This window comes from Myotis yumanensis, unplaced genomic scaffold, assembly GCF_028538775.1.
Source record: "Myotis yumanensis isolate MYYU_CA2020_CCGP unplaced genomic scaffold, mMyoYum1.0.hap1 SCAF_9, whole genome shotgun sequence".
Classification (NCBI taxonomy): domain Eukaryota; kingdom Metazoa; phylum Chordata; class Mammalia; order Chiroptera; family Vespertilionidae; genus Myotis; species Myotis yumanensis.
Window position 1 is genome coordinate 10,096,341 of NW_027223760.1, and position 26,102 is coordinate 10,122,442.

Genomic DNA, 26,102 nt, shown 5'->3' on the forward strand with positions numbered 1-26,102 from the left:
TTCTCATGTAGAGAAGTCCAATTATCTGTATTAACTTTAAATCCAGAAAACTTACTAAATTCTTATTGATGCTAATGCATTGCATTTTATATGATTAGTCATAGCATCTATGAATAACAGTAGTTTAGTTTCTTTCTTTTTGATGACTCCTTATAACTTCTATTTCTTCAATTTTTCTTGTTTGCTCTGATTAATACCCACAAGGCAATATGAATGAAGTAGTGATAGCAAGGTTGTTTTCTTGCTTCAGGTCCTAAAATGAATGTACTAAGTATGATGTATGCTGAGTTTTTTTGGGTTGTTGTTTTTCCCAGAAACCCTTTTTAAAATTATTTCAAGTTCTCTACAATAGCTAGAATTAATAAACAAAATGTAATCAGAAAAGATGTTGGAATATGTTATTGAAGGCTTTTTCTGCATTTAGAGAGAAGGAAACATTTACTTTATTAGTTTCTGCTATTATCTTTATTTCCCTTCCTTCTATTTTAGGCTTACTTTGCATTTTTCTAACTTCTTGAATGGGACACTTAGCTTATTAATCTTTTTTTTTTTCTAATTTGAGCATTTAAGCTATTTATTTCCCCTTAAGTATTCCTTTAGATGTGTTCTACAAGTTTCAAGAAGTAAGTTTGTTTTCTTTTTTTTTGAAAATATTTTTGTTTTAATTTCTATTGTGATTGTTTCAATACTGAGTTTTTTAGTATTTTTTATTGTTGTTTTTTGTAAGAAGTATTTTCTAGTTGTTTTTTTGTTGATTTTTACCATAATTGCATTCTGTTTGGATACTGTGGTTGATGATCAGTCCTTGGCATTTCTTGAGACTTGCTCTATGTTCAGTTTTTCCCAGTATTTCAAGTGCCTGGAAAAGAATGTGTATTCTCCAGTCACTGTCCTATGGTATTTTTTTCCCCCTATGGTATTTTTTATGTGTCTTTTATATAAAGCTTATTAATTGTCTGATTCAAATCTTTATTTCTAATTTTGTTAGTTTTCCTATAATGATGGGTTTGTCCATTTGTTTCTTATGTAGTTCTTTATTTTCACATATATTTTGTAGGTAGGTTATTAGGTATTATTAAGTTTAGAAGGTTACATCATAGAGGTGTTTTTAAACTTTTATCACTGTGTAATGACTTAATTCTCATTAAAGGAAAAAACAGCCCTGGCTGGTGTTCCTCAGTTGGTTGGGCATCGTCCCATGCACTGAAAGGTTGCCAGTTTGATTCCAGGTCAAGGCAGGTGCCTGGGTTGTGGGCTCCACACGCTCTAGGGGGCACGCTGCAGGCAACCAATTGATATTTCTCTCTCAACTCTCATGTCAATCTCTCTCTCCCCTCCTGTTGCTCTAAAAGTCAATTTTAAAAATCTTTAAAAGGAAAAAGCATTAAAGTCCAATTTGTATGATATTAATAGAGGTATCGAACTTAATTTTGCTGGTATTTGCCGGTACTATCTTTTTGGATCTTTATACTTTCATCCTTTCTCACTTTTTAAGTTTTAACTGTCTTTTACACTAGCATATAGTTGGATTTTGTTGTATTATCCAATGAATGCCATTGGCTTTTAACTATAGAATTAAGTCCATTTATTGTGACTTTTGATATATTTGGATTATATCAGCCGTCTTAATTATTGCTTTCTACAAGTCCTGATCTCCTGTTTCTTTTTTCTTATTGCCTTCTGCTTGACTAATTGCATTTTATATTTTCACTAGGTGCCCAGTGCACGAGTTTGTGCACCTTGAAAGGAACTGTGGGCCGCGGTGGACACAGGGGTGGGTCTTGGCCCGTCCTCCACACCCCCACCCGGCCCCTCCCACCACAACCCCCTGGTCTTCTGTCTGCCAGCAGCTCTGCTCTCGCCGATGCTCCCATGCACTGACAGCGCCGGCCCCACTCGCACCTGCTGATGGCGCAGAACTATTGGGGCTGGCACCAGCAGCAGGTGTGAGTGGTGGCTGCTGCCCCAATCACCCCTTAGGAGCAGGGGGAGGTGTAGAAGCCCTCGGGGTGATCAGGGCCAGCAGATGCTGCTCTCACCCACTGACGGCGCTGAGTGATCAGGACTGGCCCCAGGTGCCATCAGGGCTGGTGCCGGCAGCAGGTGCGAGCACTGGGCGGGCCGCAGCATGTGGGAGCAAAGATTTTTCACTAATCAGCAGAGGCTTGCCCCGATGATAGCAACCGGCACCCCGCTTTCATCTGGTGCCCCGGCTCACCTGCTCCACCATCCTGCCTGCCATGTTCCGCTCTCTGCTGCCTACGCCTGCCATGTTCTGCATGCGCCCTCCCCCCTGGTGGTCAGTGCATGTCATAGTGACCGGTTGTTCTGCTGTTTGGTCTATTTGCATATTAAAATTTTATATATATAGATTCCCTTTTCTCTGTTAGTTTAGAAACTATATGCAATACTTCTTTCTTTAGTTATCTAGATATTTTAGCATGCATACTTAACATCTAATGTTAATTTATATCTTTAATATTTCCCTGACAGTGTAAGGATATTAGAATGTTTCTTAAAACTCTCAGAGGCCCCCTGATTTACTTGCTATTGTTGCCTTGGATTTTGGTTTGTTTTTAACACCACAGTCTCTATTTCCAGTTTCCTCTGTCACATTTTCTAGATCTGCTCTTCAGCCAGATTCTTTCCTGAGTCCTCACCTTTTTCCTCCACTCCTCCCCCAGGAAGTGAAGGAGACCTATTCAACTCACGATGCATATTCATCATTCCCTGGATCTTGAGTTTACATGTTTTACCAGGCCACAGTTTTTAACACTAGATCTATATATCCTATAATGTTGAGATCTTTACCCAGTCTCATAGATATTTCAAAATGAACAGTAATTCAGTTGTGGAGTCCTTTCATCAACCTTTTCTCCCCATACCTCAGATATGTTTGTTTGCATTTACTTTCTTAATAAATTATATTTGTTCTACAAACTTACTCATTCCAGAAACCTGTATTCATTTTATGACTGGGCCTTCCCTTCACCATCACTATATCCAAATCAACCACAATGTGTAGTCAGGTTTACATTCAAGGAGATCTTAAATTTGTCCTTTGATTTGTTCTTTGAAACCATTGACATGTTAATTGACCTCCCTACTTTCAATTATGTGTACCTCTCATCTTCTCTCCACAGGGCAGATATTATAATTTTTTAAATGATAGATCCAATCATGTAATTCTGTAACCTAAAAGCCTATAGTGCCTTCTGAATGCTCTTACAATGAAGGCCAGATTCCTAAAGGTGTCCTACAAGTCCCTGTGTAATCCCATGGCCACCTCCCATTCTTGACACTGCACATTTCTTACTTCACTACCAGCCTTCTCTGGTCGTGGAACCTAAGGGAACAGTCTCTTCCTAATTTAAGACCACCACAAATATACTTTCTACCCAGAATGTTTGAAGGATTTTCTTCTCCTTTCTTTTCCCCTTCCCAAATATGCACATACATACTCAATTCACACCTATATTTTCCTCATCCTTCAGATCTCAACCTAAATGTCACTTATTGAGCAATGTTCTTAAGAACTTCTTTCTTCATCATTTCCAACTCAAAATTATGTCCTCTCAAGGTGCCCTGTACTTTCTTTCCTATCATAAATGCAATTATAGGGGTGTGTGTGTGTGTGTGTTTATGTCTGTCTCCCCATCAGGTGGGAGGATTTAGAATGTCAGAGACTGGACCTATTTTTGTCACCATTATGTCCTACTATCAAGTACATTGCTTGGTATATAAACACTCATATATGTTGCATGAATGAATGAGTAATTATGTACTAGACCAGATTGGGGGAGCTGGCAGTGTAAGAAGAGCAGAAATTTTCATTTATCTCTTTATATACATAATGGAGCACATTGTAGGTGATCACTAAGTGTTTGAAGAAATAAAAGAAGAGGGCAGAGAAAGGAGGAAAGAAATGGAAAATGGGAAAGGAAATTGGTCAGAAAAGATAAACCTAAATCTAGAGTTATAGTCCTTGATGAGAAAAGTTATATCAATCTATCTCTCATTTTAAAGAAAAACTTGAGTAATGGCTATAAAATGTGATTATTTAAAAAAAGAAAAGAAACTTCTTGCTCTGATACTTTTCTGCTGGATTTATTTATTTATTTATTTATTATTTATTTATGAGAATGAAGAATACCAAGTGGTATTACTCTCAGAATGGCCTCTTGAGCATGTATTTTAAAATAAAAAACTAACTTTTTTAAGGTCTTGTAAAGTGAAGGTACATTTTTATGTTTCCTTACTTAAATTTATGGATAGCTACTTAGTATTTCTCTGACAAAAAAAAGATTTTACCTTGAGTACTATAAAATGGAATATATGTAAAAGTATTTTGTGAGTTATAAATGTATGCACATAATTATAATTGATTTTGTAGAATTAATCATTGCCTGCTTTTCTCCAAAATCATAGAAAAATATGTCGTAACTGCAAGTGTGGTGAAGAAGAACATGATATCCTACTGAGCAATGAAGAGGATCGAAAAGTGGGGAAACTTTTTGAAGACACCAAGTACACCACCCTGATTGCAAAGCTAAAATCAGATGGAATTCCCATGTATAAACGCAACGTTATGATACTGACCAATCCAGTTGCTGCCAAGAAGAATGTCTCCATCAATACAGTTACCTACGAGTGGGCTCCTCCTGTTCAGAATCAGGCATTGGTAAATAAGCGGGTGTGCAGGGAGGAGGAATCTTTATTAAGCTTCCCCAACTACTTATTTAGGGCAGTTCCTTTAGTGACCTAATCAACTTCAGGTCTATTATTTTCCTAGGGTCCCATTGCTTTGACTTTCAACTCTTATTATAGTCTTTTGAAAGTAGGATTAGATACCTCATAGCATTTTTCTCTCAAATACGTTAACCTCTTTGAGGGAATGGTTTGATATTATGAATAGTTTAGGTGAAAAAAACGTATTTTTCAAATCTAGTGACTCTTCTAGTTTACTCTTGAGAATATTCCTCTTATGATGGTAAATAATATCTTAGGAATAAAATTTCTGTCATTATTTAGAACTCCAAACATATTCAACACTATATTTTACTATGTAAGGCAAAAAAATGTATTTTGTATAATGCTCCTGTTTTAACCAGATGAGACACTTGGAAGTCTTTTAAGAACATGAGTTAAATCATTAGAGTGAATCTTATGGTGATATTTTTTATAATGAAAATGCTGCTGATCCATAGGCCATTCTATACATGCTGCCTAAAAATCTGTCTTCTCTTACAATTGTACATTTGTATATTTTGCACAAGTAAACATTAGTAACCCAAATGTTTTTATAAATTGAAGAAAAAATATTAATTTTTTTTTAAAGATATATTTTTTATTGATTTCAGAGAGGAAGGGAGAGGGAGAGAGATAGAAAATCAGTGATGAGAATCATTGATCGGCTGCCTCCTGCACTGCCCCCCACTGGGGATTGAGCCTGCCACCGGGCATGTGCCCTTGACTAGAATCAAACCCAGGACCCTTCAGTCCACAGACCGACACGCCATCCACTGAGCCAGACCAGCTAGGGCAAAAATCTTAAGTTTTTTGAAGAAAAATGTGTTAATTTTTATTGAATTAAATCTATTAGGTATATCACTTTTCAATATGCTAATATCTCAAGATACTTATATGATGAAGATAATTTGTTGTTAATACTATAGTAGATAAAACCAACTTCTATGTTAAGTAACGTGCTTCTGATGTGTCTATAAAATAATATTGTCCTAATGGCCAAGTCATCTCCTAGTTAACACCGGTCTCCTTGTGGCTCAGGCCAGGCAGTACATGCAGATGCTGCCCAAGGAGAAGCAGCCCGTGGCAGGCTCGGAGGGGGCGCAGTACCGGAAGAAGCAGCTGGCAAAGCAGCTCCCTGCACACGACCAGGACCCTTCAAAGTGCCATGAGTTGTCTCCCAAAGAGGTAAAGGAGATGGAGCAGTTTGTGAAGAAATACAAGAGCGAAGCTCTGGGAGTAGGAGATGTCAAACTTCCCCGTGAGATGAATGCTCAAGACTCCGGCAGAGTGTGCATCTCTGGCGGAGACAGAAGCACCATGGCATCAGTGGGGACCATGAAGGACAAATCGGCAGAGCACAGAAGAACTCAGTATGTGAGTACAGTGGTCACACGTTGGTCCAGTTGGTGTAATTTATAGGTTCTTACCCTTTCTTTGAACCTTTTTGGAGACCACTCTTCTGTTTCCAAAAGGGAGTAGGTGAGGGAAATAAATTGAATTAAAATTCAGTTTATGCTGATTTTAAAGAATCGTCATGTTTGAAACCTGTATATAGAGCAGTGGTTCCCAACCTTTTTGGGCCATGCCCCACCTAAGCATCTCCAAAATCCTGATGCTCCCCCCCCCCCGCCCACTGTGACATATAATTCTTTTTATTCAAAAAGTGAACTGCTATTCACGTGGAGGAAGCCTAAAAGACCATTAACTTGGTCTAAACAAGCTTACAAAGAATATGGCATCGATGAAAGAGAAAAATAAAAGAATGAAAGGACAGTTGAAGTACTGAGGATGAAATCACTAAGAAATTGTTAAAAAAATAATAATATGAAGTGATATGAAAAAATAGCAAATAGTTTCAAAACACATAATAGAGAACTGAAATGCATAAATATGTCACAGTATATATTTATATACATTATATAAGGTCCCTAGAACCATAAGGAAGGAAAAAAGTTCACTGCTAATAACTCATTCACGAATTGCCCTCCTTAAAAATCAAATTGACCACCAGTTGGGCGTGTGCCCCACGTTGGGAACCACTGGTCTGGAGCCAAGTTTTCTGACTACTTGTTGCCAAGGATAATTGTGAGTTTTAGTAAACACAGTAGTTAGCTTTGGTATCAAGCTGGAATACAGCATACTAATCTAGAATCTCTTTTTAAACATAATTTTGGTGTTAATTATCTATTCCCATAAATAAGAGTAGTATGTGATTAGATTAATTCAGTTTTGCTTGGTACATTGCACCTAAAATGCAGACTTAAATTTATGTGGATATATATTCAATCATAGTTTTTAAAATCTCTCCTAAAGAGGGAAATTGAAGTCTTTTTTAATGGCTTGGAGAAAATTGTGATACAGATGTACAAAAAACTTTTTAAAAATTTAAATTCTTTATTGTTGAAAGTATTATATATGTCTCTTTTTTTCCCCCATTGACCTCTCCCTGACTGCTCCCACCCCCCCAGCACATGCTCTCACCCCCCTACTGTCTTGTGTCCATTGGTTATGCATGCATACAAGTCCTTTGGTTGATCTCCCTGGCTGCTCGCAACTCTCTTCACCCCTCCCCTCCCCTCCCTCTGAGGTTTGATGGCCTTTTCGATGTTTCTATGTCTCTGGATCTATTTTTGTTCATCAGTTTACCTTGTTCATTATATTCCACAAATGAGTGAGATCGTATGTTACTTATCCTTCTCTGACTGGCTTATTTTACTTAGCGTAATGCTCTCCAGGTTCATCCGAGAACTAAACTTAATATATTTCTCATAGATTCTGTTAGCACCTCAACAAATAAGACTTAGTTTTATAAAAAGAAATTCTTTTTAAAAGGTACTAATAAGCTCTAAGGTAATAGTTTTTTAGAGACCCACTCAAAATTTAGGTGAAAATGTTCTTTTTAGCTCATTTCTCCCACCCCCAACAGCTCCCTGCAGGGTGGAGGGGCACGGGTGGAGGTGAAAGAGGGCATAGAGGGGATAAATGGTGATGGAAAAATGAAATAAATTTAGGTGAAAATTACTATTAGCCTTTTTCCATAAGTGCTTTAATTCAGGAAACAATACTCTGTTACACATAGAGTATAAGAATTAGGTTTGAACAGCCTTGAGAAAGTCAAGGATTGTTTCACCTTATTGTCTACATGAACAAACTATGATTTCAGTAGAAATTATTTCTCTTAAAAGTGGTTTCTCTGAGTTTTTACTAAAGCTGATGATGAGCTATGCCAATTGTATGATGACCAGATTGTTTTGGATGGATTCCCTTTCAGTCCTGCTACTGCTGCAAACTGGGCATGAAGGAAGGTGACCCAGCCATCTATGCTGAAAGGGCTGGCTACGATAAACTGTGGCACCCAGCTTGTTTTGTCTGCAGTACCTGCCATGAACTCCTGGTCGACATGATTTATTTCTGGAAGAATGGGAAGCTATACTGTGGCAGACATTACTGTGACAGTGAGAAACCCCGATGTGCTGGCTGTGATGAGGTAAGTTCTCTGGGGCCACTTGCATGCAGGCTCATTTTTGTTTCCCCATATGGTCCCCTTACCATCCTAAGGCTCCCCTTAGTGAGAAGGCAACATAACTTAGCCAAGCATCAGTTGCTTTATTTACATCCAAAGAAGTTGAATGAAAAACTTTAATTTCAATCATTCTGTATGCTGTGTTAATTGTGTTGACTGAGGAAAGATTGTCCAGAAATGCAAAAAATTGATTTGGACTAAACTAACTAATCATCTAAGTTCAAGTTTTAAGTTATTTTCAGAGAAGAAAGTAAGTTGATGTACTTGTCTAAAGAGCCTAGCTTTGTTATTGTAGCAAAAATCCACGATTCATCTTATTTTTATTCTCTTCCCAGCTGATCTTTAGCAATGAGTACACCCAGGCAGAAAACCAGAACTGGCATCTGAAACACTTCTGCTGCTTTGACTGTGACAACATCCTCGCTGGGGAAATCTACGTGATGGTCAACGACAAGCCCGTGTGCAAGCCTTGCTACGTGAAGAACCATGCTGTGGTGAGGAGCACTCTAGGGATACTGCTCTATCACTTGACTTTATGCCTTTATTTAAGCCTCTTAGAAGTGAGAAATAGAAAGTGCTACTTTCAAATATGAAACATAATTCCTGCCTCGGGTGTTAAAATCCAGATAATGCAAAAGCAATACATGTGTTCACTGTTGGCCACCTCAAGATTTCTAGCTGTGCATCCTAAATGCTACTTGATAATCAAATCCCCATTTTAAAAAAAGTTTCTTAATGAGAATGAGATTAATTGATTCTGATCATGCCGATCCGATTCTATTTAAATTAAGATTTCTAGGGGCTGTTCATATTCTTTAGATCTCTTTTAGTACTTATGGTTTCTGTTCATGTTATTAGACCATCCACCAGAGCTTTGTTTTTGCTGTTTGGAGCCTGTACAGTGCCTATTTTTTATTTATTTAAAATATGTTTTTATGGTTTTTTTTTTTTTTTTTTTTTTAGAGATAGAGGGAGAGGGATAGAGAGATAGAAACATCGATGAGAGGGAGACATCAGTTAGCTGCCTCCTGCACATCCCCTACTGGGGATTGAGCCCGAAACCCAGGAATATACCCAGACCGGGAATCGAACCAAAGACCTCTTAGTTCATGGTTTGATGCTCAGCCACTGAGCCACACCAGCTGGTCAGTGACTCTTTTTTAAATTCTCATGGAATTAATTTAGTATAACAAAATTTGACCTGTAATTCTTGGTTTGAATTGGTAAATCTAAATGATTTAATATGTACTATTGGGTTGCACTAAATAAATCTAAATGATTTATTTGCTCGGACCAAACACTCAAGTATTTAATGTGAGAGTTTTTTGTTTTGTTTTTTTCTTGGATCTACCCTACTTACACAGCTGCTATTGCATGATGGTCAAGAGATAATTTAGTAAATAAAAGGTTGACCACATATGGTAAATAAGCCAGGGAATATGAAAAGAATAGACATTTTTTATATGCAGAAAAATACATCCTAGTTAAAGATCCCCCTGAGCTATCAAGTAGTCTCCTCACTAAGAAATAAAATAACATATTTATGTTGTTCTAGGAGTGTGATACTATGAAAATAAGCTAACAAATTTTGGTGTCAATGCCAATTTCCAACTCTTATCCATTGTCCTCAGATATAGTTATTTTTTTTTATCAACTTTGCCTCATCAATATATCTCAGAACCTCATATTTACAGCTACTCTACTTCAGACCTTTATTTTTTGTTATTTGGATTATTGCAGTGGCCTCAAATATTTGGTTTTCCCACATTCACTCTTGATCTTATTCAGTCACCTTCCATAACAATGGAAGGTAATCTTTCAAAATGCAAATTTGTTCCTTAAGCATTTGCTTAATAAATGCACCAGTCTCTTCTTGCCTATGTAGCTGCTTCCACTAGTTATCCAACCCAAATCATACATTTCCACAAGTTACCAGTATTTTCTAGTTTATACACTGTTCTTTGTCTTCTGCTCACACTTATTCTTTTGTCTGATATATCCTCCTATTCCTGTTTTACCTGACTGTGCCAGCACTTTCCTCCAGACTCAGTTTAGGTTTAATATTTTTCAGAACACCTTTCCTAATTCCCTACACTAAGTCCCAACCCTTTCTCTCTGACTAGGCTGGCTACCCCTCCGTTCCCCTGGGTTCCTGTGTGTGCTTACGCACATGCGTGTGATTGTTAATGTAACTCATCTGTCTCCTCCACTAGACTATAAGTAGCTGGAACATAGAGCTTGCCTTTTCATTTTCATATCCTCATTTTCTGAACCTAGGAAACTTTTGAGTAATTGACTTGCGCTCTGAGATTTATCATTTGTTTTGAGGTCAACATGAGCCCTCCTTATACCTGGGGAAAAGATGTTGAACCACCATGTGGCCTGATACATAATCTAGCCAAAAAGTCCTGTTTTTCTGAATAGAGTTGCAAGTTTCTCTACAGAAGAGGAATACCATAATGTGTATTTTATTGTAGGGTGAGTGACCTTGGTCTCCAGGACTATAATGCAAACTCCACAAGGGCAGGGATTTTTGTTTGCCCTGTTTTCTGTTCTATTTCCAACACTAGAACAATACAGTAGATAATAAATACTTATTGAATGACGCTTTAAATAGATGAAGCTGCTTTAACTGTTACAAGCTTCTCTCCATTGCATTTTATCAATTCAGTGGAGGATTATAATCACAGATATGATTTTTTAAAAAGAGTTACTCTAAATTATTTCGCTTTATAATATGATATGATTTTAAAAGTTTACTTTTATGTAAGATATACTGTGGTCCTTTCCCTAATATCAAAATGAACATATCACCACCTAAACAAATTCCAGCTGGTGGCAAAGAAAGTATGCAACATGCTAAAGGATGTAAAATTTTGAAGAAGGTTATTTAGTTTAGGGGATTGATCTACTTAGATCCTTTAATTTTCTTTTTATATAAAAGGAGAGAGATACAACTTATGTTTAATCTAAAGACAAGAACTGAGCTCAAAACAAGGCATTTCTGAGGAAAAAACCTAACTTAGAAGGAGGATAATGGGAAATGCACTGAGCTTGTCTCTGTCTCTGGAATTCCAGTATCAAAGGGCCTTCCCCAGAACTCACATCTCCAACATCTCACAGGGCCCTGCTGCCAGAGTGCTCCTTACAGCAATTCCCATTAGCTAGTTCACATTGTGTACACGAATAAAATAAAAGAAGTAGGAGGGCTTGAAGGAAATAAGAGCTCTGAAATATCTGAGGTTTTTGAACACAGGAAGCATATCATCTCCCTGCAGGGTTGGGTAGTCCCCAAACCCTCAGTGAGGGCTGGGCTGCTTCCAGGTTTATGAAGAACCAGGGGTCAGTATGTTTCACCTAGGATTATGTGTCAGACCTTGGGATGAATGGCAATCAAATTATTAATAAAACTAAATTTTATGAAACTATAAACCTTAAATTTAGTGTGTTCATTAGTTATGTTTTAACCTAAATAATTAATTTTATGTATAGTTGAACAGTAGTTATCTCTTAGAAATTACAGATAATAGGGTGTGTTTTAAAAGATTATAAAAAGATCCACAAATATAGGCTTAGATAAAGAAGATAGTTCATGGTCTAAAAGCAAGCGAATAAAAAATTGAGTGTGAAGTCCTTCTGTTTTACATAAATAAGTTTAAAAATATTGAAAAGTTAATATAAAATATAGAAAACTACAAAGGAGAACATTCAAAATGAATTATAAATCTATAAATGAATATATAAAAAGCAATTGCTTGCATGGTGCCGCTAAAAATAGGAGGGCATTTGTAATTAAAACACTCATTTTTATTATACTCAGGAATTCTGTGTTGATAATGCAAAGAGATCTCTCCCTTGCTTCTCAGGAAGAGTGGGTAGACAGTGTGTGAATTAAACAGCTACAGTTTCTGTAATTAAAGGTCATGGAGCTCTAAAAAATATGGAAAGTATACTGCAGACCTGAAATAGGTATTTGTAACAAGGTCTCACTTCACACCCTAACCAGTTTGCCTGCTGAGGAGCAGCCACATTTTGAGGTCTAGTCAAGTAAGGAGGCTCAGGTTGGATGACCCTCCTCAGATCCACCCACCCCTCATGTTCCACGCTGCCCCCTCGTGGTCAGTGCACCTCATAGCAAGCAGTCGAACTCCCAGTCTCCCTGTCAAACTCCGGAGGGGACACTTTGCATATTAGCCATATATATATATATATATATAGAGAGAGAGAGAGAGAGAGAGAGAGAGAGAGAGAGAGATTATGACTTATGACAGAACAGAAGCCAATTAACTACAAGTTATGTTTTTATTGCAAACTAATTATTCTCAAACACTGTGTTTTTAATTAAGTCCTTAATTACTTTAAACATGATTTTTCACTTACTACTATCTAGAAATTAGTGGTGCTAATAATCTTGTGTCATAGGTAAGACTGATAAAATTAACGCTTCAAATTCTGAAGGAGTGAAGAAAAGTCTTTTATTAAGACTTTTTTGGGGAGCAGTTTTAGATTTACAGCAAAATTTAATGGAAGGTAAAAGACTTGCCATATACCCCTTATTTCTACATATGAATAGCCTTGTCCATTAGCAATATCATTCACCAGAATAGTACATTTTTTACCAAGGATGAATCTACATTGACACATTATAATCACCCAAAGCTCATAGTTTACCTTAGGGTTCACTCTTGGTGTATTTTTTTTGGTTTTGGACAATGTATAGAATGGACAAATTATTTATATATAAATAGCTATATATATAAAACACTAATATGCAAATAGACCAAACAGCAGAACAAACAGTTGCTATGATGTGTGCTGACCACCGGGAGGTGCACACAGAACATGGCGGGCATTGGCCACGGTGGGATGGTAGAGCAGGTAAGCGGGGGTGCCAAACCAAGGCGGTTTGCTGGTCACTGTCATTGGGGTGAGCCTCTGGTGGTTATTGAGAATTCTTTGCTCCCGTGCTCTGCGGTTCCTCGGGCCCTTATACCCGCTGCCGGCGTTGGCCCCACTCGCACCTGCTGCGAGCGCTGGAGCCACCGCTTACACCTGCTGCTGGCACCTGGCACCGGCCCCAATTGCTCGGCACCATCAGTGGGTGCGAGCATCGGCTACTGGCCCCAATCGCCCCTCAGGGCTTCTCCACCTCCCCCTGCTCCTGAGGAACAATCAGGGCCGGCAGCCGCCTCTCACACCCACTGACGGTGCCACCCCACTTGCACCCACTGACAGCACCGGCCCCACTCTCATCCGCTGCTGGTGCTGGCCCTAATCACTCCGCACAGCGAGTGTGAGCAGGGTCAGCACAGTCAGCGGGTGGGAGCAGCAGTGGTGGGAGCGGAGCTGCTGGCAGTCAGGGGACTGGGGCTGCGGCAGGAGGGGCCATACAGGGGCATAGAGGGTGGGCCAAGACCCGCTCCTTTGCCCACCGGGGCCTCGCATCCTACAGTTCCTTTCAAGGTGCACGAATTCGTGCACTGGGCCCCTAGTACATATATAATTTTATATTTATACTAGAGGCCCAGTGCACAAATTTGTGCACAGATGGGGTCTGGCAAGCAGCTGGGAGGAGGTTCCACAGGCAGTTGGCTGGCCAGCCCCACCCCCAAACAGGATGTTGGGGGTCGATTGGGGCCCGGATCAGGCTGGTTGGCTGCTGCAGTGCACATCATAGCCACCGGTCATTCTGGTCGTTCTGCCTTTCTGATTGCTGGGCTTATATATATATATATATAGAAAATGTTTACATATTTATATAAAATTATACATATTTATATATATATATATATATATATATATATATATATATATATATATATACTAGTAGCCCAGTGCACGAAATTTGTGCACATTAAAAGGGAATTAATTGCCCTAACCGGTTTGGTTCAGTGGATAGAGCATTGGCCTGTGGACTCAAGGGTCCCAGGTTCGATTCCGGTCAAGGGCATGTACCTTGGTTGCGGTATTTCATAAAGAGTATTTTCTGTGTCCCAGTGGGGGATGTGCAGGAGGCAGCTGATCAATGTTTCTCTCTCATCGATGTTTCTGACTCTCTATCCCTCTCCCTTCCTCTCTGTAAAAAATCAATAAAATATATTTTTTTAAAAAAGGGAATTAATTAGCAGAGATATTTTAATATTGCTATTTGACCTTTCTCTATAATAGAAGTGTGAGAGATGAAAGGAAATTAGTAAAATGTATATGAAAATAATATATAAATTTATTAATAAATAAACAGTAACAAAAGGATATAACAACAGAGGCATGATATAAAAACGACAAAAGCATGGTATAAAAACAACAGTGATGCAAACACTGACTGATAAAGTGATTAAACTTATTCTAATATTTCCCTGTACACCACATTAAGAGTGAAAACACTTTCTGAGTGCTTGAGTAATTTCCCTTGTGATGAAGAATTTAGAACTTTAACTGTAACGTCACATGCTCTTCAAACTTGAGAGAAAGCAACATGTAACTGACCATGTGCTAAAATGGGTTCAGGTAGGAATATGTTTACTTTGTCTAGAGTTTGTCTTTGTGATTTATTAATAGTCATCACAAATGCTGGCATCATGGGAAATCACCGTCCAATCAATTTAAATGGGAGGCCAGTGTCAAATGGGAACAAATTAATTCTTGGAATCAGAACAGCCTCTCCCTCTGCAGGTCCTGTTAATACTTCAGCTTTGATAATGTTAGGTTGTAATCTTTTGATAATAAATCTGGTACCATTACAAAGACCCCATTTACTATTGAGATTTCTCAATGGCATGATGATTGCACCCACTTTCAATTTTAATTTATGACACGGCATTCCCGAAGGAGTAATACTATTAAGAAATTCGATGGGAAAATTTTCCTTTTAAGCATCATCTGTGGAATCAAAGAATCATCACTCAAATATGTGTGAAAATCTCCATCGAGTATATCCAAATTTTCTTCATTTAATTTTTGAACATGCTCATTTTTTGGACAAAGAATTGCACTTTTAGATATATTTTTAATATTATCTATAGCAGTGGTTCTCAATCTTGGCTGCACATTAGAATCACCTGGGAATCTTTTTAAAATCCTGATTCCTGGGCCTCATCCTCTGGAAATTGTTTCTTTGTTATGGGGTGGGGCCACAACATTAGTAACAAAGAAAGAGAATTGAAACTTTATTTTGGGGAGTTGCTACAGTGTTTTGGACAGGTTCAAGCCTTGGACTGATGAGAGGGCACAGTCCTCTCATTGCCACGTGCAAGTCCCAGCTTGGAGAGCAGGGCCCTCCCAGCACAATTATAGCCAACAGCTGTAGTTGTAAGCTTGAACCTATGGTCCGAACACATGGCCCCAAGAGCCTGAGTGATGTAGGCTTGATAGAGTTCAGCTGCATGTAGTTGAGTAGGATTGAAACCCAGCAGAATGTTTTAAGCATCTTGGTCACGCCCTTACTTTGCCTCCTAGCACCTGCTCTAATATAAAGGCATGGCTGTGGGCATGGTCGCTGTCTCTCAGAGAAGCAGCGTCCCACCGAGACCCGGCTTTCATTCTCTTGTCTGTCTTTTCTAAGCCTTTCAGCTGCCCCCACTCAGGTTCACCCTTGGCTGTGCTGGCGTGGCACACTTTATAAAGATATGCCTCCATGCTCCAAGGGCGGGTTCCTGCCTCAAACCCCGCCCTTACAGGAAACAGCTCGGGGGGAGGGTGCAGCTGTTGCCAAGAAATCCCCTTCAGGACTGACTTCCTTCCGCTTGGTCGCGGTTCTGGTCTGGTCGTGATGAACACCACCCAGGGTTTTTATATAAGTAGATATACACATACACACATCATGATTATTTCATAAAGAGTATTTTCTGTGCCCTGCCTATTTATTTCTTTATCTCTCCCACCTCCCTGCCACACACTCCACTCCTGGCAACCACTCATCTTTTTATTGTATCCATAATTTTGCCTTTGCTAGAATGTCATAGTTGGAATTCATACACTATGTAGCCTTTTTATATGAGCTTCTTTCCCTTTATAATTTGCATATAATTTTCTTCCATGTCTCTTTATGACTTGATAGCTCATTTCTTTTTACCACTGAGTAATATTTCATTGTCTGGATATATCACCATTTATCCATTCACCTAATAAAGGAAATCTTGATTGCTTCTAAGTTTTGGCAATTATGAGTAAAGCAACATCCAGGCGAGGGATTTTGAGTAGACATAAGTTATTAACTTTGGGTAAATACCAAAGAACATGATTATTGGATTGTGTGATAAAAGTATGTTTAGTTAAACTGCCAAATGGCCTTATTTTGCACTTCCACCAGCAATGACAGAGTTCCTGTTGCTCTACAGCCTTCCTAGAATTTGGTGTTGTAGGAAAAACCATAAACTTTTTTGTAATTACTAATGTGCAATTATAATAGAATACCCTTGAACCAGATGCACTGCTTTGGAACTTGCCATCAAGACTTTCTGCCTTGAATACCATGGGGATATTTTGCAAGCATCAGATTACCTGTTTGGCCTTCACCTGTTATTTCTCACTGTGCTCAGCATATAAACCCCATTAACAGTTGTTGGCTAGAAAGATTACTTGAAAGGTCAATCTCATCTCTCCTTTTTTTGTATCAGGTATGTCAAGGATGCCACAATGCCATTGATCCTGAAGTGCAGCGGGTGACCTATAACAATTTCAGCTGGCATGCCTCCACAGAGTGCTTTCTGTGCTCCTGCTGCAGCAAGTGTCTCATTGGGCAGAAGTTCATGCCGGTGGAAGGGATGGTTTTCTGTTCAGTGGAGTGCAAGAAGATGATGTATTAAGAGGAGAGCACCACGCGATATTGAGCCACAGCTATCCAAAGTTGTCTGCATTCCTACTGTAAATGCAATTTAGAAAAATAAATGGAAAAAAAAAGAAACTTTTATAAAGGAAACAGAAGATTTTAAGTATCTCTCTTTGCTGTTTTTCTCTCACTTTTTTTTATCATCTCAACATTTAAAACACACTTTGAGCATTTAATTTTAAAATGGTAAAGAATGTTATCTTTTTAGCTTTCTAGATGTAAAATCTTTGAGTTGGAAGGTTGGGTTTATATCTTTATATCTCTATTCCCCTTGTGCCAAATAGTATATCTGAAGCAATTAAAAGGTAGTGTGCTGAATGGAGAGATGATCATTTCTTGTTCTATATTCTTCTTTCCCTCTAGTGTAAAATGAAAAATATTAAACTTTCCCTAATGCCAAAGCTCTACATTTATTACCTCATCATATTCACTGAACTTTGTAGTGATGCACAGTGAATTCTTTTGACAGAGGAAATAGAAATGCAACATAGTATGGGGAGCTGTTATCATTTTAATGTCGAGGCATTCACTATTTTCTAATTTAGGCAGAGGTAGCTTCATTGCATTTCTTATAAAAAAATTTTTCCCTACCTCTTAGTAGTCTCTTTGTAAGCTGGTGACCTCCATATGTGGCCTTTAATATTTTATTGTCACATGTGGCATCCCACTTTTTACTTTAGATGATGTTTGGCTTGGACTTAAAATCCATGCCACATATTTATATATTATTTTTTCAATCCAAAGAACATATATACTTTTTATACCCAAGAAACTATAATTTGTACTGACTGCACTTCCTCACCATGATTTGGATATATTTTTGCATGGTTTTTATTTTTTTCTAATGGATACTGTCCTGTGATGCTACTAAGCCTATATATCGAAAGCCTTCTTCACTTATATACTTCATTCCATAGGTATCCCTAATGTTTATTTTTCCTTGTATACTTACATATACTATGCACTATGAAAAATAAAATTAATGATATGTATATTATTCAAAATAAAATTTCTTTTACTTTAATAATTGTACCTTTATTATATTCTTTTTAAAATTTTTATTGTTAAAAGTATTATAAATGTCCCCATTTATTCCCCTGTTGATCCCCTCCACCCTCTCCTGCTGCCTCCCCAGACCTTCCCCTCACTATTGTTTGACCATTGGCTATACATACAAGCATATAAGCATTTTGGTTAATCTCTTCCCAGCCCCTGCCCCTTCCCTCTGAAATACATCAGTCTGTTGCATGCTTCAATATCTCTGGATTTATTTTGTTCATTAGCTTATTTTGTTCATTAGATTCCACATATAAGTGAGATCATGTGATACTTCTCTTTCTCTGATAGGCTTATTTCACTTACCATAATACTCTCCCAATCCTTTCATGCTGTCTCAAAGAGTAAGAGATCCTTCTTTTTTACTGCTGCATAGTATTCCACGGTGTAAATGTACCACAGCTTTTTATCCACTCATCTACTGATGGGAACTTGGGCTGTTTCCAGATCTTAGCTATTGTAAATAACAGTGATAAAATAACACTGAACATAGGGGTGTATATATTCTTTTTGATTGACATTTCTGGATTCTTAGGATACATTCCTAGAGGTGGGATCACTGGGTCAAATGGGAGTACCATTTTTAATTTTTTGAGGAAACTCCATACTTTTCCATAATGGTTGTACCAGTGTGCATTCCCATCAGCAGTGTACTAGGGTTCCTTTTTCTCTACATCCTCATCAGCACTTGTTTATTAACATTGATGGTGGCTATTCTGGCAGGTGTGAGGTGGTACCTCATTGTGTTTTAACTTGCATCTCTCTGATAATTAGTGACATGGAGAATTTTTTCATGTTTCTTGGCCATTTGTATGTCCTCTTTGAAGAAGTGTCTATTTTGGTCCTCTGTCCGTTTTTTAATTGGGTTGTTTGGCTTCCTTTTGTTGAGTTGTATGAATACTCTTAATTTATTTTTCTTCCTTACCTTCTAATTCCTCTGCTTCATAATGCCTGGTTTTAATTCCTTCCAATGTATTCTTGATGTCAGATATAGTATTCTTCATTTCTATTTGGTTCTTATTCATAATATCTATATCTTTTTTTCATACTGACGTAGCTTTCACTAAATTCCTTGTAGTTCCCACTAACTCCCTGGAAGTTCCCACTAAGTTTATTATAGTTCTCACTGAGTTCCTTGAGCATCTTTCTAACCATTACTCTGAACTCTATGTCTGAAAACTTGCTTACCTCCATCTCATCTAGGTCCTTTTCGGGCAATTCCTCCTTTTCTTACATTTTGGGGACCTTTTTCTCCCCATTTTAGTTGTCTCTTTGTGTTCATATCTATGCATTATATATGTATTTGTTATGACTCCCAGTCTTGTGGGTTGGGCTTTGTAGTAAATGTTCTGTAGGACCCAGTGGTGTGTTTTCCTTGAACTACTGAGCTGTATGTGTGTCCCTTTGTGTGTTATTTGGGTTCTCATGTGATTGGATCTAGATTGTTGTTGTCCTGTTTGCCAGAGAGCTGTCCTCACAGGCTGGCTAACTGTGGGGATCAGCCACAACCACACTGTGTGAACTATTGTACAGGGGATGACAGGGCAAAACAAAACAAAACCGACAGGAAATGAACTGGAACATACAAAATATCCCTATAACCATGATAAAAACAACCGAAGAGAAAAGAGAATTAGGAAAGAGAAAAGAGAACACAAATACTAAGGCAATAAAAAAAGACTGAAAAGGATATTGCTAATAGTTAAAAAATAAATAAGTAAATAAAACGGTTACTGGGCAGAAAAAAGATTCTGAAAGGAAAGAAGGGAGAGCAAAATAAGAGTAGAGAGTAGGAAAATGAAAACAGTAAAGACAAGAAGAGAAAGAAAAACATGTTATGCAAAGGTAAGAAGAGATATAAAGCAAAAGAAGGTGGAAAAAAAGGGAAGGAAGCCAATAAGAAATATGAAATAAGAGAGAAAAGCAAAAACTTAATAATTATAATAATATCAAGGCAATAAAGCCAAAAATATTTAAAATAGAACAACAAAAAAGCAAAACAAAACAATTTTTTTTTTAAGTAAGCCAAGTGAAGTTTGTCTCCACAACGCTCACTGTTTTGTATGCTGATTTCAGGCCTCCTGAGAGGTGCCTTTGTGTCAGCCAATGTCAGGGGCTGTCCAAGTTTGGCTCTTGGTGTCCATTTGTAGCTGGTCAGTTTGAGGCTCTCTGAGGGCCGCCTCCCTCTGTAGTTGCCTGGTCTTTCTCCAGTGTCTTTCGAAGAGTGTCTTTAGGGTGGAGGCAGGCTAACATAACTAGGGCTAGGGGGCCCCTTACTTAGAGATTTCGCCATCAGGCACTCACTGAGGCGAGATTAATCTCTGCTTTGAAGCCAACTCTTCAGTCTGTACCATGTCCTCCGACCCTAGTTCCCCCTAAAATGGCCTGATGTAGGTTCTGTTTGGATATAGCCTACTGCCTTTTCAGTTTCAGCTGTCCTGGGTCCAGTAGGATTGATCTCCGGTGAGCATATTGCCTTCCCAGCCCCCAGGAGGGGTGTTAAGCTTTTCCTCCTGGTCCCAAACAATAGTCCATGAGAGTCTTATTCTTGGATCATCCTCCTCTGAGCTATTCCTTTCAGCACCAAACGTTGCCCAGTGGGAGTATCTGGGGCTTCAGAGAGCTAATCCAGCCGTTTTCCTATTGGGGAGGTGCTCCTAGCCTACAGGAGAGGTAGATGTACTCCACCCCACCTTTCCCCGTAACCGCTGGCTGAACTCACAGGGCCTTTGTGTCAGCCTCGCCAAATGCAGACAGAAAGCCCGGCTCTTGCTGCTCTTTCTCCCCAATATAAGACTTCCCAGTGGATATCATGGGGCGCCATCAAAAACAAACAAAAAAAAACCATAAAGAAAGAAACAAGCAGAAAACTGCTTTGCTAGGACTCATTGTCCCTGCACTCCCATCAAGGAAAAGGGATTACAAAGTCAGCCCCATGCAGGTTCTCCACACAGCTGATCTCATAAAGCTGAGGCCGAAATTCCCAGCTCCGTTCGTGATTCCAGCTATCTTCAGTGTGGGTCATAAAATCCCTGCTCTCTGCCCAACCAGTATAGCTCAGTGGTTGAGTGTCAACCCATGAATCAGGACACCATGGTTCGATTCGGTGGGGGCACATGCCCAGTGTGGGGCGTGCAGGAGGCAGCCGATCAATGATTCTCTCTCATCATTGATGTTTCTCTCTCTCCCTCTCCATCCTTGAAATCAGTAAAAATACATATATTTTTTAAGTCCCTGCTTTGCCCTGCTGGCAGCTGAAGTGGCAGCTCAGACTCTCTCTGGAGGTGGGAGGACCCTCTTTCTCTTCTCCCTGCCACACAATTTAGATGCTTTCTGGGGCTCTGTATCATGCCTTTCAGGAAAGCAGAGGGTCCCTTTAGGTCACGGCTGGTTGCAACCCACAGGAGGCTTTCTATTCTGGAGCCACACACCCTGGTGAATCTCTCCGGCTTTTCTGCTGACATTAGGCGTGTTCTTTCCCTGGGAAGGCACACACCCTGCTTCCCAGGCAGACTGCTCCCCTGGGTTCCTCTGCCCAATGCTTCACGGGCTCTCCTTTCATCTCCATCGCTCAGGGTTTGATATCCTTGCATTCGGATGCCAGTCCACACTCCCAAGGAAAGGGAGCTTTGCAGCCACTATCTGTCAGGCCTCTCAGATGAGCACCATCTCGAGGGGGCGGGGGTCCCCCTTTCTGCAACTCCCCCTCGTTTACCAGTCTTTTTTTAAAAAATATATTTTATCGATTTTTTACAGAGAGGAAGGGAGCAGGATAGAGAGTTAGAAACATCAATGAGAGAGAAACATCGATCAGCTGCTTCCTGCACGCCCCCCACTGGGGATGTGCCTGCAACTAAGGTACATGCCCTTGACCAGAATCGAACCTGGGACCCTTCAGTCCGCAGGCCGATGCTCTATCCACTGAGCCAAACCGGTTAGGGCTACCAGTCTTGTCTTGTTTCTTCAGTGCTCCTTAGACAAAATATAGTCCAATCAGCTATACTTGCCTTGTTTTCTCAAGCAGGCTGTGCAGAATTTTAGCTGTAAATCCAGTCTATGGAACAAGGGCACTCAGCCTCCTGTTAAAAAAAAAAAATCCTTCTGCAATTAAGCACTTATTACAGCAGGGGGAGCTGTCTCCAAGGATTAAAAACGACCCAAACAAAGGCTGCTTCTGCCAAAACAGAAACTAGACTTTTCATTACAATAAAGGGATAAGTTTTATGAAACGTTAAAATAAATCAAGGCATTTAAGTTGTTAGTTTTCAAGTCCTGTGGGAGTTATTTTTCTTTTAGAAAAAAGGAAAAACTATCTTCTCTTGAGATAAATCTAACAAGGATTACTCTGATACACAAATTGCAACTCGATTTGGTTTTCTAAGAATTTTTTCATGGCAACCTATTGTAAAAAGGAAACAAATGTGGAATAGTAGTAGATTTATTCTTCTTCAGATTAGCAAATCATGAATGTATTTTCCCTCAGTGTGAAGTATTTCTGTATAGTGGGAATAGCAGCATATTCTGACAAAAACCCAGAATAATTTGATTTTTTTCAGTTTCTGTTTGTTTGACTGATAGTGCTTCTCCTTAAATTCACTCCCTCTCTTCCCCAAAACATGGCTAAATGGGAATAAGTTGAAACAATTTTCCTACGTACTAACATGTCCACTCTTCATATGTCTGCCTGTCTAGCCTCCACTCTTTTGGGTCTGAGGTAGAAACAGGCTGGTTAGGAGTTGTAAAGGCCCAAGAAATTTGACCAAAGCCACAATTCACTACCAAAGATGCTAACTGCATGCATATTAGGAATTTCCTAGAACAATAAATTACTTTGCCAGGGAGATACAGAACCACTACATTTGATTCTTTGTCCTGATTTATGTTTAGTTTGGCCTTATAAGAGAATGAAAGGTTTCAAAGTTTCCCGCCACTTTAAAGTGTTAATCAGGTAAAAAGGAATTGTTTCAGATACGCTGTCCTTTGAACACTTCACAAGAGAACAAGATAGTTAATAGATTAGTTAAATCCTCTTGCAGTGAGGAAAAGATAGGGAAGTAATAAAAGTTTTTATCTAGATTCATGCATTTTTTTCAAAGTAGATAATGAATAATCTTTTGTTCTACTTATTTTCTATTGGTCAATAAATGAAAGTTTCTATCATCCAAATCCCATTTAAGTTCTAAGATATAGCTTATCCTGTTTGCACTCAATATAGCAGGCATTTAACAACCACACTTGTGCAGTTAGCAGTAGAGAGACCCTTACCCTGAAAGGGATTAGATTGGAAGGGAGAAAATAGCAAAATATGAACCAAGATAAAGGTACCATAGAGAGTAAGAAAAGAGATGTGCTTTTCCCTTCTGCAGAAGCCACTATCTTGCTTTTAGAGACGGTATAATGATGAATTCTGATTCTCTTTTCCCCTAATCAGCAGTGGGTACTTGAGAACAGAGGGGTTACATGAGAAAAAAGAGGAGAGAAATGTCTTTCCTTAGACCCAGGAAGTTCAAAAAAAGATTCTGACACATTATCCGTTGATGAAGTATATTAAGGTAATACATTTACTATCTTATTGGAACAGACCATCTTAGAATAATAAATCATGAACTCATTCACAGAATGCACACATATCCTATTCATCTCTAAGCAGAAGAAATTTTTCTTGTAACGCTTGGATTGCAGTTATAGTTTTGAGAAATCAGTGGATTGGGTGATTTAATTCCGTTAATAAATACCAGTTGCTCAAGAGACTCACTGGCCTTCATGTTCGTTGTATCTTTTTTTATTTTTATTTTTTTGGAAATGGGGAGCTAAGACTTGTTTTTCTTTAATCAAGGATAGGCGAAACTTCTATGACTCTGAAGTCTTCAAGCATAGATTTCAAAATCTGACTTTGAAGTATTTCAACCCAATTTCATCAAAGGCAAAAGATGTATTATTGACTCACTCTTAAGGAATTTCCAGCATGCAGTGTTTAAGCTCACCAACTTCACCATGGTTACAAAGTAGACACCACCACCCAAGATCTGTATTAAGCCTTTGTCTCAAGATCTGCCCTAGCAGATCTGAACTTGTCTTCTATGTGTTCACTTACTTCCTCAGAAAACTTATGACTCCTGTGCTGTCTCCATTTCATAGCACTTTACCACAAATTCTTACCAGCTTCTCTCTGCCCTTCTTTGACCTCTCCTGGTTTAAGTGTTCCATGTCAACTTTCATGATTACACTGAATACTCTTGTATGTGAAAAGGAATCATTGTGTTGGGTACATGGGTGCACTTTTCATATATTTACCATTAGCTAAATTATATTTAGTTTAGCTAATTATTTTTTTCTCTTCATGGGAAACAGATGCCATTGTAGCTTCTATTTAATCTGATAATGTATTTTGAAATACTCAAAACAAGATATCATTAACTTTCATGCCTGTTTTGAATTGCATTTCATGCTCACATTTGTGAAGGCTACTATTGATTTTTATTCAATAATTTTCCCCAGGATATCTTTAAAAAACATATATCTTTTTATTGATTTTACAGGGGAAGGGAGAGGGAGAGAGAGATAGAAACATCAATGATGAGAGAGAATTATTGATTGGCTGCCTCCTGCACGCCCCACACTGGGGATCGAGCCCACAACCTGGGCATGTGCCCTGATCGGGAATCAAAAAACCATGACCTCCTAGTTCATAGGTCAACACTGAGCCATGCTGGCTGGGCTTCTCCGGGATATCTTGACCTTCAGACAATAACACACATCCACACACATTAAAAAAAAAAAAAAAACACAACAAAAAATAAAATCCTTATAGCCAGTTATAGTCACTAGAGTCAGCTATTATCAAATGCAGAGAGGGCCATTTGAGTTGGTATCACCAGAAGTAGTGGTCGTGAAGGCATTATGGTATAGTTTAAAAAAGAGGGCTATGCTTAGGAGCCCAGAGACCTGGTCAGGTCCCATTGATTCTTCCTCTCCTCAGAGTTACAGCCAAGCAGGATAGAGGACAAGATTGTTAGATTTGAGGAACTTGGGGAATAACAGGCCCAAATGTGGATGGACATCTGTGAATATGTTGAAGTCACCAAGAGTAACAGCAAGGAAAATAGTGGAGAGAAGAGTGATCTAGAGGCTAAAGTTATCAAAAACACAGTGTTCTGGAAATTGATAGATGCCATCTAAAGGTAGAAATGACTGGTTAAGTCTGAGGTCATTTACTATACTTCAAAAAGCTTTGATTGTTAGGAAGGGGAAAAAAAGGGAATTAGTGGAAATAACAATGGAGAATAAGTAAGACACCTACCTCATAAGCACTGGGAAATGCCCATATGGAGAAAAAAATAACTGGTCTCTACCTGAAGTACTACAGAAGAAACAGAGACCTTGCTGGGTAACAGATCATCAGCTGGAGCAAAGAGGTGCAGAGGTTGAGAGTACAAGTGAGTTTGCAGTTCACAGAAGGCAGACTCCCTAAGAGGTAATATTAGGGAGTATAGGAAGGATTGAGCCAGATTAGGGGGTTTACAACGCAGAATGGATATCAGGTTTCCAAATGAGGCCAAAAAATATAGATGCCTACCATAAACAAGGCCGAGAGGCATACCAAGGTTAGTTCTGACAGTTTGCCAGAGAGGGATGAGTCATCAGTTAGGAATGCTTTTGGCAACAAGTAACTAAAAACTAAGAGTGCTTTAAAGACAAGTCATAGCCTAGCACAAATTTGGCTTCTAAGAAGCTCTCTTTTAACCTCTCTGCTATGCCATCCTCTATGTGTTGCCTTCCATTCTCAGGTTTGTCTTTTTATTCAAGCACCCCTCCCTCACATAACAGCACCCAAAGTATAAAGCAGAGAGAGGGAAAAGGAGTATTTTACTCTCTTAGCAAGAAGGAAAATCTTTCTCTGGAGCCCCTAATAGACTTACCTAGTGATCCATTTCATGGGCTAGAACT

The 26,102-nt window shown here is 38.9% G+C and overlaps 1 protein-coding gene across 1 annotated transcript in view; it reads left to right on the top strand.

Moving 5' to 3' along the window:
• Positions 1-18,126, top strand: part of TES (testin LIM domain protein) — a 45,827-nt gene extending 27,701 nt beyond the window's left edge. Inside the window, exons 3-7 of the mRNA XM_070423759.1 lie at positions 4,429-4,681; positions 5,788-6,123; positions 8,021-8,236; positions 8,608-8,766; positions 16,888-18,126. Coding sequence (XP_070279860.1) covers positions 4,429-4,681; positions 5,788-6,123; positions 8,021-8,236; positions 8,608-8,766; positions 16,888-17,076 — 1,153 coding nt within the window. The 3' untranslated portion in view covers positions 17,077-18,126. The remainder of the gene's footprint in view (positions 1-4,428; positions 4,682-5,787; positions 6,124-8,020; positions 8,237-8,607; positions 8,767-16,887) is intronic.
• Positions 18,127-26,102: the final 7,976 nt, after the last annotated feature.